This window comes from Sapajus apella, unplaced genomic scaffold, assembly GCF_009761245.1.
Source record: "Sapajus apella isolate SASKATOON/1434 unplaced genomic scaffold, GSC_monkey_1.0 scaffold7, whole genome shotgun sequence".
NCBI lineage: Eukaryota > Metazoa > Chordata > Mammalia > Primates > Cebidae > Sapajus > Sapajus apella.
This window is the reverse complement of record NW_022436947.1, coordinates 17638431-17654773: the sequence shown is the minus strand read 5'-3', so window position 1 is coordinate 17654773 and position 16343 is coordinate 17638431. Positions and strand designations below refer to the sequence as shown.

At 36.6% G+C, this 16343-nt stretch overlaps 1 protein-coding gene across 4 annotated transcripts in view; it reads right to left on the bottom strand.

Annotated features, from left to right (window-relative positions):
- Positions 1–16343, bottom strand: part of IQUB (IQ motif and ubiquitin domain containing) — a 64563-nt gene that overhangs the window by 35508 nt on the left and 12712 nt on the right. For 2 of the 4 annotated variants that reach the window (XM_032276121.1, XM_032276123.1), the window contains exons 2-6: positions 14633–15033; positions 12567–12701; positions 5923–6084; positions 5666–5838; positions 5329–5484 (exon numbers count right to left, since the gene is read on the bottom strand). In XM_032276121.1, coding sequence (XP_032132012.1) covers positions 5329–5484; positions 5666–5838; positions 5923–6084; positions 12567–12701; positions 14633–15029 — 1023 coding nt within the window. In that variant the 5' untranslated portion in view covers positions 15030–15033. Of the gene's footprint in view, positions 1–5328; positions 5485–5665; positions 5839–5922; positions 6085–12566; positions 12702–14632; positions 15034–16343 lie in introns of those variants that run through there. The other 2 variants (XM_032276124.1, XM_032276122.1) reach the window with 2 other exon arrangements.

Here is a 16343-nt window from a genome sequence, read left to right as displayed (position 1 = left end):
TGGAGTAAAACTTAGTTTGAATCTTCCTGCTGCTGCTCACTAGTTGTTTGATTTGGGATAAGTTAGCTGCCTTCTCTATGCATTAGTACCCTCATGTATAAAACAGTGATAATAAGAATATACATATAAAGTACTTAACCCAAGCCTGGTACATTATGAGTCCTCAATAAATACTATTATTGTTATAAATATTAATTATTACCATCTTATCTTAAATGCCACTAGGTCATGTTTATAACAAAACTGTATTTCCTAAATATACATCAGGTAAGTTAAGTGTAGAAACCACCAAAGGCAGGTTAGATAAAATGGAGACTAAAGCTAACAAGTATTTATTAAGTTGTATGAAATATGAATACGTTTGAAAGTACAGCATAGTACTAAACCCTCAAAAAGTCTGTGATATACCTCAGAGTTTATCATTTTTGAGAGTTTATAATTTTATTTATTAAACTCATAAATAAAATGTGAAGAAGCCAGATCAAGACTGATGATAGAGCATATGCTGATGCATCCCTTACTCTCATCCTAATGCCTAATAATTATAGAAAAACTATGTAAAGTAGGTATCGACAAAGATACTGGATTAAACTGAAGGGATCCCCTAAAGGAATTAGAAACTTTGAACAATCCCTTCAGCAAAAGAGGCTGGTAGAATTAATTGAAGAAACAGTCTATAATCTAATCATACACTGGAGAAGCAAGTCAGAAAATACAGAAAGGACTCCAGGACTGCTCAAAGCCCAAAACTGCTGGATGGTCTGAGCAGAATGGCAACTAATCAGGTGACTGCTTTAAAAATGCAAAAGGGATAGGCTCCTCTAAAATAATTAGGCAAGGATCAACAGAGATATCTGTCCCTAGGCAAGAGTGGTGAATGTCCCAAAAGGTGACACCCAGGATGAAAAAAAAAGCCCCCATCCAGAAAACTAGCTTTCTTCCATAATCAAGCTTTACACATCCCCTAAAATCACTGGGGTCAGACTGGGTCAACAAATATGCTGTTGGCACATTGAACATTAAGAATCTCAAACACATCAGCAGCATCTAGAAAATTATTAGCAATGCAAATTTTTAGGCCCCACCCCAGAACTATTAATCAGGAACTCCTGGGGAAGCAGAGCATTCTAAATATTCAGAAGCCCTCTAGATGATGCTTATACTAAAGTGTAACTGCTTCACTAGTTAACTTTACTAGAACTACTACTAGAGTAAATCAAAACAAAATACAAAAGCAGACTAGATATAGTTAATATTTTCACAGAGAAAGGAAAGGCTATCAGTATAAAATAATATAATGAACCAAGAAAAAAGACCGGCAAAATTTTTATTTTTGAAATTTAAAAAATTAATAGAATATGTGATTAGCCTGTATGCTATTAAACTTGTTAAACTTATTTAAAACACCAAAACACAGTTGTTTCAACAACACAGAAGTTTTTTCCCTTTCACGTGGCAATCCAGGGATTAGCAAAGCAGTTTCGGGCTGGTGGGAAAACTCTGTCATATTCAACAAATGGCTTTCTACCTCTGTGTCCCAGACGGCCGGTCCACTTACCATCTTCCAACCAGTAAACAGAGGGAAAAGGAACAAAGAGCAGTTTTAGAACGATTGTCCCTCACATCTCATTGTCCAGATCTTAGTTACATGGCCTCACTGATACACAAGGGAGGTGATGAAATGTGGTCATCAGTGAGGCAGCCATGTGCTCAGATAAAGCTTTACCACAATAGAAGGGAAAGATGGGTATTGACAGAGTTTCTCGTAAGCTGATCTGCAGAATGTGCAGAACCTAAAAAGTAATAAGTACGCAAGAAAATTAAGTGAGAAAATTTTTTAGGACAAAGAGTCATAAAATTTAAATGAATGTATGAAAAATAAGAGACATGAAAGATTAATCCAAGCCATTTATGAATTTAGAGAACAAAGGTTCTCAGTGAGTAAGAAAATAGTAGTCACTCAAAAAATAGGATGGTTAAGACATTTCATAGTTGCAGAGTGTCCTTGAGAGAAATACTGTTTTTTGTTAATTTTGTGGCTGACCTTATTAGTGCCTGTTATTCCAGCCTGATGATTTTTTACTTTCTCAGTCTAAATTAATTTTTACTTTCTTACTATACTGGGAATGGGTGGAGACTCTATGATGTTATCAGGATCATAAACTCCTTTCATCTTTCTGATCCGTTAAGCTCACCATGAGCTTGTTACTGTATGAAGATAAAGTGGTTGACTAATTTTCATCATGTCTGCATTCCATGTGAGAAGAAGGGAAAAGTCAAGGCAGCATGTTCCATGAATGCCACCTTCAAGGATTTCCCCAGAAAGCCCAACCCAGTGACTTCTCCTTGCATCTCATTGGCTTGAACTATGTCCTATGACTATCCCTACTACGAAAGTGTGTGATAAATGAGTTTTTAAAGCAGCATAATATTGCTCCTCAGCAAGATTCAGATCTTCTTAGTAAGAGGAATAAGGGAGAATGGGTATTAGGTAAGGAAATGGAAATTTCTGTCATTTTCCAAACTCTTAAAAATGATATTAAAAGTATAAATATACAAGGACAAAGAATACATGAGAAGAGTAAATGTCAGTTTTTTTTTTTTTTTTTTTTTTTTAAGCAGATGGAGAAGTGTTAACTTGACTTACTAGAGCAGAGGAAGTGAAAATCTAAATGCCTGCCAAGGAGGATGGCATCAAGAACCAAATAGATTTGCCCCATAGTCTTACGAGGTGAATTGGTGATTTTGTGGGAGGTAGAAGTGAGGTGTGACCTGTAAACAGAGGAATTTGTTAAAAGCCTTACAGGGAGTACATTTTCATTTAATAAATTCTTTTAATTTTGATTCCTTTTTACTTGGGTCATGTTTATTTTATTTTTTAATAGGTTTTGAATTCACTGCTTACTATTTTAAATCTTGTTTCAAGAAAGATAATATTATGTTTGACTACTGATATTTCTGGACCCATTCTTACCATTTTATCTTGTTTTATTTACTAATTATTCTTATTTATTTTCTTTAGCCTTTTCCTTTTGTTGATTAAATGTTTCTTTTTTTGTTCTTTCACAATCAGAAATAAGTATTTTATTTTCTAGTGGTTATATTACAGAAGAGGGTCCCAATCCAGAACCCAAGAGAGGGTTCTTGGATCTGACACAAGAACTAATTCAGGGCAAGTCCATAGAGTAAAAGCAAGTTTATTAAGAAAGTAAAGGAACAAAAGAATGGCTATTCCATAGACAGAGCAGACCCGAGGGCTGCTGGTTGCCCATTTTTATGGTTATTTCTTGGTTATATGCTAAACAAGGTGAGGATTATTCATGCCTCTCCTTTTTACACCATATAGGGTAACTTCCTGATGTTCCCATGGCATTTGGAAACTGTCTTGGCGCTGGTGGGAGTGTAGTAGTGAGGACGACCAGTGATCATTCTCATCACCATCTTGGTTTTGATGGGATTTAGCTGGCTTCTTTACTGCAACCTGTTTTATCAGCGAGGTCTTTATGACCTGTATCTTGTGCTGACCTCCAACCCTAAGGCTTATAATGCCTTAACTGTCTGGGAATGCAGCCCAGTAAGTTTCAGCCTCATTTTAACTAGCTCCTATTCAAGATGGAGTTGCTCTGGTACACATGCCTCTGATAGTTAGTCATACACATTTTTTAACATAACTAAATTTTTATACCAAGTGCATATCTAATCAGGCTATATATCTTCTCCATGAATAAGTCAAGAACCCTACTAAGCTTTTCTTCATTTCCTGCCCCCTTCTTTCTTTGTTTCCTCTTTCTAGAAGCTGTCAGGATTTTCACTTTATCCTTGGTATTTGATAATCTTATTTTAATATGCTTGAGACTTGGTGATCGACCCTTTCTGAGAGTTCATGTCTTGCTGTGGGAAATGTTCCTCTATTATGTTTTGATGAATTTCTGTAATCAACTTTCCTCATTTTGTCTGGTACTTATTTCAGAAATATTTTGGAATGATACCAGACACGGTGGCTTATACTTGTAATTCCAGTACTTTGGGAGGCTGAGGTGGACAGATCACTTGAGGCCAGGAGTTGGAGACCAAGCTCGGCAACAGGGTAAAACCCTGTCTCTAGTAAAAATGCAAGAATTAGCCAGGCATAATGGGACATGCCTGTGGTCCCAGCTACTCAGGAGGCCGAGGCATGAGAATCACCTGAACCCAGGAGGCAGAGGCTGCAGAGTGCTAAGATCGTGCCACTGCACTCTAGCCTGGGCGACAGAGTGGGACTCTGCTTTAAAAAAAAAAGAAACTTTGCTGTTTGAAATTAGATCAGTAAGAAAGAAATATTCCACTCTTGCCTAGAGATTCTACATCACTTTGACAGAGAAAAGCAGCCTCAATTTACAACCAAGGCACTGAACTTCAGAGAACTTCAAAGAAACATTTCCCGTCTCCTTTAACTTCGTTTTCAAGGGAACATGACCTTGATCCACTTCACAGTCCAGACCTGATATTGACCCATTTATACATACCCTTGTTTTGCTTGAGACTATTAGGATACTGTTTCACTTAAATCCCCCCCAAACTTCACTCTTCCCCAAATTCTATAATGACTCCATATATTCCTTTATTTGGTGAAAATTAGTTTGGACTGAAATATCAGGCTGGAGTTACTGGCACTGATAAAGCCTGCTACAAAGTTAGCCCCATGGTTCCCCTGGTATACTCTCTCCTTCAGGGCAATTAAGTCAACAGACTTAACTTTTTTTCACCGCAAGTTTGTCTCTAAAGGTCTTAGGCTGAATAGCCTAGCTCCAGATTTCTTGTCATTTGAAAAGCAAAATCTCTTAAAGTCACTGATTTCAGGTCATTTTTACTCACAGTAAAATGATGGTAGGAGGTAGATCAAATAGGTTGAAAGTAAAAGAATGAAAAAGGATAGACCATGCAAAAAAATAAAGTTGGAATGGCTATGCTAATATTAGAGAAAATTGACTACTGTCCCATTTGGTTTCAATTAGTCTGGAACATTCCCTTGGTGATTCTACTGTGACAAGAGTTAAGGCCAAGAGACAGCAGTGTTGAGAAGGCTAATAATGGCCAAATGCAATACACAAAGACACAAAGCAGCTGGGTTTCCCTAAGAGAAATGGAAGGATTAGGAGCATTTAGGATTCTGATTCTTTACATGGGGGAACACTGGAGATAAAGCCTGCTTTTGTTAGCAGTGAAACATGACCCATACTCATGAGCATTCTTTCTCAAGCAAGTGCAGCTTGGAGAAACAGACACACTCAGAACAACTGGCTTATATATCAAATTTTTAGTATTCATCCACAATAAAGGTTATCTTACCGCCTTTAGTCTTTGAGCATGGTATTCTGCTGCTGAAAAATACTTCCCTGGTGTTACCAGTTTATCAGTCATATTTGATACATATACACCAATGTTAGTCATCTGTGTAGATGCTGTATTTGTAGTTTGTTGGAGCTTTTTTTTCTCAAAAACTGTCTAAAAGAAAAACATTAAAAATTTAAGTATCCCCTATATTACACATATAAGGGGGTTTTCTACATATTTAATTTTCTTTATTAATTGCCATATAATTAAGAGAAATTTGAGAGAGTCATACAGTACAATAGTTATTGAGTCTATAGCTTCAAAAACCTAAAGGAAAAAATTAAAATATTACCTGTGTATCCCTACAAAATACATTGGATCTTTCAGAAATCTTTCTAGGTATGGTTTGTGTTCCGGCATTGTGATACTCTACTCCTGTTATTTTATGTCTGAATCCACCAAGAAATGGTTTGTGAAAGTCAGATTTGACAATCTCAACAGTTACTTGCTGGTATTGATCAATGCCTGAGAGATAAAACCAAGAGGAATGAAAATTCAACTAAGAAGGGACTCAAAAATACTTTCTCTAAAAGACATCAAATAACTAACCAGTTTGGACAGTGACAGCTATGATTTGACAGACATCAGTTAATCCAACTATTCTTTTGACTGGATACTGATCTGGATTTGCAGAAAAGATTTCCACTTGTGCAATTTCCTGTGGCTTAACTCCATGTTGTACTAGAGTCTCATTATTTTTAAGAATTTTTCCTAAAAAATGAAATAAAAATTTTAAAAGTTTTATGACAAAGAAATGGCTATTCATTTATTTTATTTTTTGTTTTGTAATTGAAAAATAAAAGTTGTATATTGTGTACAACATGTTTTGACTATATATACATTGGAAGTGGCTAATGAAAGACATTAAATTGTCCATTACCTCATATACTTATCATTTTGGGGTCAGAACACTTAATATCTATTTTCTTAGCAATTTTCAAATATGTAATAATTATTATTAATTATAGTCACCATTTCTAGAAATGGCTAATTATACAGTCTCATTTTAAGGAGATGGAAAATGTCAAAGGTGCTCATAGGAACACATATCAATTAATTATTAAATATAGTATTAATAGTTTCTATTAATAGTTTCTACTTCTTGCTCTGATGTTAGTACAGAAAACTCCATAATAGAAAGAGTTTTCATGGCATTCTTGAGCAAGGATTCAGCATTATAAATAATGCTACATTATAAATAACTCTGAATTCATCAGGAATATAAATATATAATAACCATGAATCTCTATAAACATTTAAAAAATAAAAACATTCTATGGTATGAGCAGAATAATATGCTAAACATTCACTCTATTAAAAAAAAAACATGCAAACTGTTAAATGTAAGTACAGGACATACCCATATCAAGAGAAAGGATAATTATTTTAATATTCACCCTATCCCCCATATTAGTTTGTTCTTACATTGCTATAAAAAACTACCTTAGACTTTATAATTTATAAAGAAAAGGGATTTAGGCCATGTATCGTGGCTCATACCTATAATACCAGCACTTTGGGAGGCAGAGATGAGCAGATCACTGTGGCCAGGAGTTCATAACCAGCCTGGCCAACATGGTGAAACCCCATCTCTGCTAAAAATACAAAACTGAGCCAGGCCAAGGTGGTACATGCCTGTAATCCTACCTACTCAGGAGGCTGAGGCAAGAGAGAATTACTTAAACCAGGGAGGAAGAGGTTGCAGTGAGCCAAAATCACACCACTGAACTCAAGCTTGAGCAACAGAGCAAGACTCTGTCTCAAAAAAATGAATAAAAAGAGGTTCAATTGGCTCACCATTCCATAAATTGTACAGGAAGCATGGCTGGGGAGGCCTCAGGAAAATGTGGCAGAAGGTGAGGAGGAAGGAGGAACATCTTACATAGCTGGAGGAGGAGAAAGAGTATGAAGGAGGTGGTGCTACATACTTTTAAACAATCAGATCTCATGAGAACTCACTATCGAGAAGAGAGCAAGGGGGAAATCCATCCCTACGGTCCAATCACCTCCCATAGACCCCTCCTCCAACACTCAGGATTACAATTCAACATGAGATTTGGGCAGGGACACAAATCCAAACCACATCATTCTGCCCCAGCCCCTCCCCAATGTCATGTCCTTCTCACATTGCAAAATACTATCATCTCTTCTCAACAGTCTCCCAAGTCTTAACTCATTTCAGCATTAACTCAAAAGTTCACAGACCAAAGTCTCATCAGAGTCAAGGCAAGTCCCTTGCACCTATGAGCCTATAAAATGAAAAAAAAGTTAGTTACTTCCAAGATACAATGGGGGCATACATGTTGGGTAAACATACCCATTCCAAAATGGAGAAATCAGCCAAAACAAAGAGGCTACAGGTCCCATGCAAGTTCAAAACCCAGAAGGGCAATTATTGTATCTTAAGGCTCCAAATAATCTCCTTTGATTCCATGTGTCACATCCAGGCCACACCGATGCAAGGGGTGGGCTCACAAGGCTTTGGGAAGCTCTGCACCTGTGGCTTTGCAAGGCTTAGCTCACATGGCTGCTCTCAAGAGCTGGCACCGAGTCCCTGTGGCTTTGCCACGTGCACAGTACAAGCTGCTAATGGATCTACCATTCTGGAGTCTGGAAGATGGTGGCCCTCTTCTCATAACCTCACTGGGCAATGCCACAGTAAGGACTCTGTGTGGGGGATCCAATCGTATATTTCCCCTCTGCACTGCCCTAGTAGAGGTTCTCTATGAGGGCTTTGCTCCTGAAGCCAACTTCTGCCTGGACATCCAGACATTTCCGTACATCCTCTGAAAACTAGGCTGGGGCTCCCAAGCCTCAACTCTTGTCCTCCGTGTACCCATAGGCTTAATACAACATGGAAGCCACCAAGGTTTATGGTTTCCACTCTCTGGAGCAACAGCCTAAGACATATCTGGGATATGTCTTTTAGCCACAGCAGGAGCTGGAGTGGCTGGGACATAGGCAGAAGTGTCCTGAATGACCCTGGGCCTGGCCCACAAAACCACTTTTCCCTCCTAGCCCTCTAGGCCTATGACAAGAAGGGCTGCCATGAAGGTCTCTGAAATGGCCTTGAGGCATTTTCCCCATTGTCTTGGCCACTAACACTTGGCTTCTCTTTACTTATGCAAATTTTACAGCCTGCTTTAACTCCTCCCTTGAAATAGGGTTTTTCTTTTCTGCCATATGGTCAGGCTACACATTTACTAAACTTTTATGCTCAGTTTCCCTTTTATATGTAAGTTCCAGTGTCAGATCATCTCTTTGCTCACACATATGATCATATACTGTTAGAACCAGCTAGGCCACATTTTGAACACACTGTTGCTTAGAAATTTCTTCCACCAGATACCCTAAATCATCACTTTGAAATTCAAAGTTCCACAGATCCCTAGAGCAAGGATACAATGCTGCCAGTCTCTTTGCTAAAGCATAGCACATGTGTCCTTTACTCCAGTTCTCAATGAGTTCTTCATTTCCATCTGAGACTACTGCAGCCTGGACTCCATTGTCCATATCACTATCAGCATTTTGGTCACAACAATTAACAAGTCTCTACTAAGTTCCAAATTTTCCCTCATCTTCCTGTCTTCTTCCAACGCCTCCAAACTGTTCCAACTTCTGCCCATTACCCAGTTCCAAAGCTGCTTCCATATATTCAGATATCTTTAGAGCAATGCCCAACTTCTCAGTATCAACTTTCTGTATTAGTCTGTTCTCACATTGCTATAAAGAACTACTTAAGACTAGGTACTTTATGAAGAAAAGAGGTTTAACTGGCTCAGAGTTCTATGGGTTGTACAGAAAGTGTGGTTGTGGAGGCCTCAGGAAACACAATCATAGCAAAAGGTGAAGAAGAAGGAGGCACATCTTACATGGCTGGAAAAGGGGGAAGACAGCAAAGGAGGAGGTGCTAAACACCTTTCAACAACCAGATCTCATGATAACTCACTATTACAAGAACAGCAAGAGGGAAATCTGCCCCCATGATCCAATCACCTCACACAAGATGGAATACAATTGGGGAATACAATTCAACACTGAGGAAGGCAATTCAACATGAGATTTGCGTGGGGACACAAATCCAAACCATATCACCTCCAGCACAGAGAAGCATATATGCAGAATCCCTTACTTTCTCTCTTTTCACACCCAGAAACTCACGTAAATTAATTCATGCCATGATGAAGGTAAGCCTCAGTTTTATGCTAGAAAAAGTGTACATTGCTTAATTTTTATGATGCTATTGTTTTAACTTCTACTCACTCCTCCGCCATCTGCTCAGTCACTAGTGTATTCAGTAAAGTGACTAATTTTCTTTCACTATTTTAAGGCATACAAAAAAGTAATTATGTGACTGACCGCTGTTTTGTGTCATAGAAACTTTATTGATGGAATCTATATTAATCTTCAAATTTGTGGCCCTTCTAAATTGCAGTTAGGAATGTGAACACATCAAAAGCTTTACTCATTCAAATATATCAGACACCACTACAGTCTCCAACTTACAGTGATAATGGTTCAACTTCCAATTTTATGGCTTTACAATGATGCAAAAGCCACACACATTTAGTAGAAACTATGCTTTGAGTACCTATACAATCATTCTGTTTTTCATTTTCAGTGCAGTATGCAATAAATTATGTGAGATATTCAACACTTATAAAATAGTCCTTGTACCCAACGTAGGCTAATATAACTGTTCTGAGTACATTTGAGGTAGTTTAGGCTTACTAAATGCATTTTTTACATATGATCCTTTCAATTTATGATGAGTTTACTGAGACATAACCCAATAATAAGATAAGGAGCATCTGTAGTCTATTTTGGCTATGTTCAAGAAAGCACATTCTAAGATCTCTGAGTTTCTATTTCACACCCTAAATTCTTCAGTTAAAAAATTAACATTTGGGCCAGCCGTGAGGCTCACGCCTGTAATCCCAGCACTTTGGGAGGCCAAGGTGGGCAGATCGCAATGTCAGGAGTTTGAGACCAGCCTGGCCAATAAAATGAAACCTTGTCTCTATCAAAAATACAAAAATTAGCTGGGCATGGTGGCGCATGCCTGTAGTCCCAGCTACTCAGGAGGCTGAGGCAGGAGAATCACTTGAACCTGGGAGGCGGAGGCTGCTGTGAGCCAACATCATGCCACTGACTCCAGGCTAGGTGAGAGAGCAAGACTCCATCTCAAAAAGCATTAAAATGAATGTTATATGGGCCTTATGATAGGTTGAATAATGGTCCCAAGTATGTCTACATCCTAATCTCTAGGGCCTATGAATATGGAAAAAGTGGCTTTGCAGATTTGATTGAGAATTCTGAGCTGGAAAGATTTTCCTGGATTATCTGGCCAGGCCTTAAATGTAATCACAAGTCCCCTTATAAGAGGAAGGAATAGGAAAATTTAATGACAGAGGAGAAGGCTATATGACAGAAGCAGAAAGAGGCTTGAAGATGCTACAGCTCTGGCTTTTAAAATGAAGGAGCTAATAAGACAAGAAAAACAAGGAATGCAACTCTGGAAGCTGGAAGGGCAAGGAAGTAGATTCTCTTTCAGAGCCTCCAGAGGGACAGCAGCCCTGTAGACCCCTTGATTTTATCTCAATGAAATTAATTTTAGATTTTTTGCCTCCAGAACCATAAGCAAAATACATGTGTTGCTTTAAGCCACTAAGTTTGTGACTGTTAGAACAGCCATAGGAAAGCAATACAGGTTCCCAGAGCCATCTTCATTTCTATACTTATTTCTGTAATGGGCTTAATCCCACCAAACTGGAGCTCAAGTTACAGTACTAGCAAAAAGCACTTTAGGGAATGGTTGGCATAGAATCAAGCTCTTTTGTAATTGGTGCTGGCATGAGCCTGTTACCCAGTGGTGATACCTGGTACTTAAAGAAGGGTCATGAAGTACAAAGAACAGAGAAATCCTTAAGTACCATTAGCTGGTTACTACAACCACAAAGTGCTCTCTCATCCAATTTTGAACTTCACCTTATAGTTAATGGCCAGCAGTTCAAATTCCCTCTGGAGTCATACCTACGTTTAAGTTCAGACTCTGCCACTTACCAGTTTTGGGACTTTGCACAAGTTTCTTGAGTTTCAGTTTCCTTCTCCCAAAATAAAAGTTACTAGTAACTCCTACATCAAAAGGCTGTTGTGTGAATTAAATTATAATGTAGGCAAAAGATTTTTGGAAGTACTAGCACACAGTATGTGCTCAATAAATTAATCATCAACAGTATGGTCATAATCATTATTACTAACAATTATTTAAATTTTAGCTTTTGTGTATTGAATCAAGTTTTAACAATCACTTATCTGAACACATGTACATCTTATTTTTGGAGTACATTTAGTATAATAGAATTTTTTTAATAATTTGGAAATTAAATTGTTTTTCTCTGGAAACATTTTGTGGCATCTTTATAAGTCAATATCAAAACTGTTTAAAATATTAGGATCTGTTCAGGCATATTCTATAGAAGCACATATTTAGGTCCGTTAGTCTGGTAAACTTTAACAGTTAATACAGGCTATGTCCTCTCATGACATGAGATTAATATAACTTCAGTGGGCTGTTCAATGTCATCCACAAAATAAAAATATACCTGTCATCATGGAAATATGAATTGACCTTAATGCACAGAATACTCACAAATCCTTTCCAGTCCTCTTCCTGTTCTACACAATCTCTTTCATCATCCATTTTTTCAATCGCATCTCCACCCGCTACGCATATACAATCTACTTCCAGCCTCTCAACACTTCTTACCACTTCTCAAAACCTCCACATTTTCTCACCTCTTTGTGACTTGGCACAAGTATTATCACTTTAATTAAATGAAACTTTCTAGAATCTACTAAGTTCCTTCCCTTGTTCCCACAGCTTTTTGTGCATATTTCCATGGAAGCGTTTACACGTTACGGGGCAGCTACTGCATGTATCCTCTTCCTTACTAGTCTACATGATTTCAAAACAGGAATCTTATTTCGTGTTTCTCTATATCTTCATTTCTTAGCAAAGTATCTAGAATAAAGTAAGTCCTTACTAAATGTGTGTTGAATGAGTGAATGCATAACCACAATATAATGTTCAGTGAGTATCAAGATATTTAGTTTTTAAAATCAAAGATCTTGATTGTTTACATGCTAAAACTAGAAAAGTCTTGATATGTTTTACTAGCCTCCAAACTTACCTGAGTATCTTATCTGTAGTATAGAATGTGGGATACCTAATAAGTGTGAAAAATGGTCCTTGAGATGTTTAAGAATGGTATCAACCTTAAAAGGCATTACAATTTCCTGGCCCACTGGAATAAGTACAACTTTTACTGTAAATTAAAAGAGAAAAGAAAGAATTATAGTCAAATAGAGCAAAGGTCAGCAAACTACAGTCCACAAACAGATACAGAATTATGTGTTAAAAATTACATAAAATGCAAGTTGTTCTTGCTAGTGTTTCCCTGCTGCGCCCCAATGATAACAATATGTTTTTAATTTTCTACAAGGAAAAGTGACCAACATTTAGTTGCTTTGAAAAATCAATCCATAATCTCAGAAATTAGCTCTAATATTCAATACCTGGCATGTATTGTTCAGATGTAAGCATAGGAAACGTCTCATAAAATCAGGCATTTTTGCATAGTGAATTTAGGAAAGAGAAAACTGAGACACCGAGGGTGTCCCAGAAGTTAGAAATGCAATATAACTACTTTTCACAGAGAAGGACATTATATGGCTCAATCCCCTCTAGAAAAGAGAGAATCAAGATACTTACATATTAAAAAATTTAAAAAGTCATTATAAAATGATTATCTGTTCACAAGTATAGGAGGGAAATACAGTATGTAAAAAGTAATTAATATGAGTAAATTATTTTATTTTACATCTATATACTTCAAATTTTAATGGAGAAGATGTAAGATGATGAAGTATAGAATGCAGACTACATACCATAAAAGTTCTGTGTATTTCTAGATGCCTGAAATTACAGTTTTCATAAAGCTAAATAAGACATTTTTATCAACAGCATGGCAAAATTTAAGCAGACACTGGTAATTCTAAGGTTCTCTGAGCTTGTTAAAATTTGTTTTCACAGTTCTCTTTCAACAAAGAGAATATTTTCACAGATGGTAAACTATAAGAAGGCTATTGTAATTGTGTTATTGGTGCAAAAAACTATAATAAATTTCAAAATTTTAATAGTAGTTACTTCTTAAGCTTTGGCAAGTAGAAATGTGTTAAAGGATTTGTGAAGCTCAGGAGGTACAGAACCAAGACAACAATTTTTTTTAAATCACTATGTGTTTGTTATAAGTTACAATATCAGGGAATGACAAATACCCAAAAATGAAACCTAAATTTACATTAAATACTAAAATTGAGAGATAGCTGCTTCAGTCAGGTATAATTAGGCTTAGGTAGTTTTCTCTCCCTTCTTTTCATTCTTTACTTATATGGACATATTACACAACGGTAAACTACCCCACTAGATTCAAAAGCTACATTTCACCAGCCAAACTAAGCTGCTGTTATTGTTGTTGTTAAATCGCAGTTCGTGTTCTCCACTCTGTAGGCAGAAATACTCTCAAAACTCATGTACAAGGAGGAAAAGGAGCAGTCAGTTAAAACAAGTAGAATGGTTCTCTGTGTAACCACATTATTGCTGCTGCCACTCTGCTGTTATTAAGAATGTAACAAAAACTACTATATGTCATCGACATTATTTTATGTCTTTAAAATTAACCTACAATGAAAAATCATTATTTTTCTAAAGGAAAATATAAGTTAACACTAAACAGACTATAGAAATACATAAAAGCAACATCATATATAGAATGAGCGACCACTGGATACGAAACTAGAAAATCTGTTGTCGAGTTCCCATCCACCTCTTGCTATTTAGGTACAACAATTAATTCCAAATTGGCATGCAAAATAATTCCCATTTTAGTCAACGATTTATCCATCATTTTCCAAGGTCCCTAAACATTTTTAAAACCTACTTTCTTTGAAAAAAGTAAATAAATATCAATTTTTAACTTTAATGTTGGTCATTCATTGATGAAAAATAGACACTGCAGAATAGAGAGGCTTTTACAAATAGTTAAGATATTCAAGCAATGTAACTCTGGAAGTTTGGTGGATAAGGGAAAGGAATATAAAATACAGAACAAATCTTCAAGCAAAAATAAGCCAACAAGGAAAAGCAATCATTCTTCAAAACAAGAAAATGAAATAGCCTATCTTCCTTAGGTAGTACCTGTTGCTAGAGAATCTTCCTTTGATTCGTGTAAAGCCTCCTTTATAGCCTTTATTTTATCCAGAAATGCCAAACTATCATCATTTGGACTCTGCATTGCAAATTGCCTTTCATGATGTAGTGGAGTATATGAAACTTGTCTTGGTGATATAACCTCTTCCATGAGTTGTTCATTGTCTGGTTCCACGCTTGAAAAGCTTTGGGCACTCTGCTCCTCAACGTGCATTGCATGGCTCTCATTGAATTGTTCTAGTCCAGATTCATGCTCTTCAGTTTGATCTGACTCTTGAGGCTCTTCTGAGGGAACCGGAATAGTGATGGTGTCAAAAGCATCATCAGTTTCTTCTGTTGAATCATCTATATTCTGAGCTTCATATTTATCCTCCTGACTAGACATTTTCCTGAATTAAGACAAATAAACAAGTTTACTACATAAAGTTTCTACACCAAAAATCAAATTTTTTGCTAGCATAGAGTAATATTCATAATATTCAAGTAAAATATTGCTCATTTAAAAAATGTTTATTATCTCAGTAATGGCATTAGATTTTAAAAAAGAAGCTTAAAAGAATAAATTCGACAGCAATACTCTGCAAATATATGGAAAAATATTTTAAAATCTCTTGTCATTTCTTCCTTATTTAAGGAAGAATGCCTTATGAAAAGGCTTTTTGAATTATCTTTTTTTCTGAATACAAAACTGATAAATGGATGCTTCTAGGATTACAAATGATTAGAAGCTCCAAGGAACCAGCCAGCTCTATACCAAGTGAACCCTGAACAGAATACACTTTTTGTAGTAGCTCTGCTCTTATAAATTGTAGCAGAGGTGTGCAATGACCTCTGCTCCCCTAAATATACCTATTACAACTAATATAGGTTAAGCTTGGAGCTGACTAGACCTACAGCTATAGCAACCAAGAACTTGGGTTTGGAGGACAAGATGACAGCATCTAAAAGCTTGGGCCAGGATAGTCCAGGGCATCCCAGAGCCAGGCTGCTGATGCAGGAGATAAATCACAGAAGCAAATGGCCAATACAGCAGGGAGCCCATCTATAGAAGCCAGGAAGAGAAGATAGGGAAGACAGCCCCAAGACAAGATTTTTATGGCAAAGGCAAGAGCAATATGAAACCTTGGAACAGTAGTGAGGTGGAAAAACTCTCTCTGGGCCTCTAGTTTGAGCACAAATCTTTATGGAGAAAATAAATTCACCCATAGGTAGTGGAACTGTCTGGCTACCAGATTATAATTTTTTTTAAATGGAAACATCTACAATAAAAATATATAATTTTTGATCTCAGTGAATAAGCTATATAAGATTAGAGAGAGTTGAAGAAAGAATTAGTAAACTGGAAGATAAATAAAATGATTTTATGTACAATGATGCAAAGAGATAGTATATAAAAAACATGAGACCAAAAGCCAGGGAAAAGAAAGCCTAGCATGTTTTTGCTAAGCATATATTTTGCTGTGATTTTGTACTGTATAATCAAAAAACAACAAAGAAGATGCATCAGAGACTACATGTGGTCTTTGTAGTCTAAAAATGACCTGTGAAAAGTCATTTTCATAAAGTGTTTGCCAGCTCCTAAACTAACATATGTCAAAATGGAGTCCCAAAAGCAAATAATAGAAAGATAGAGGAGAAAAAATATTTGTTACATATTATTTATTCTTTTTGAGACAGAGTCTTGCTCTGTCACCCAGGC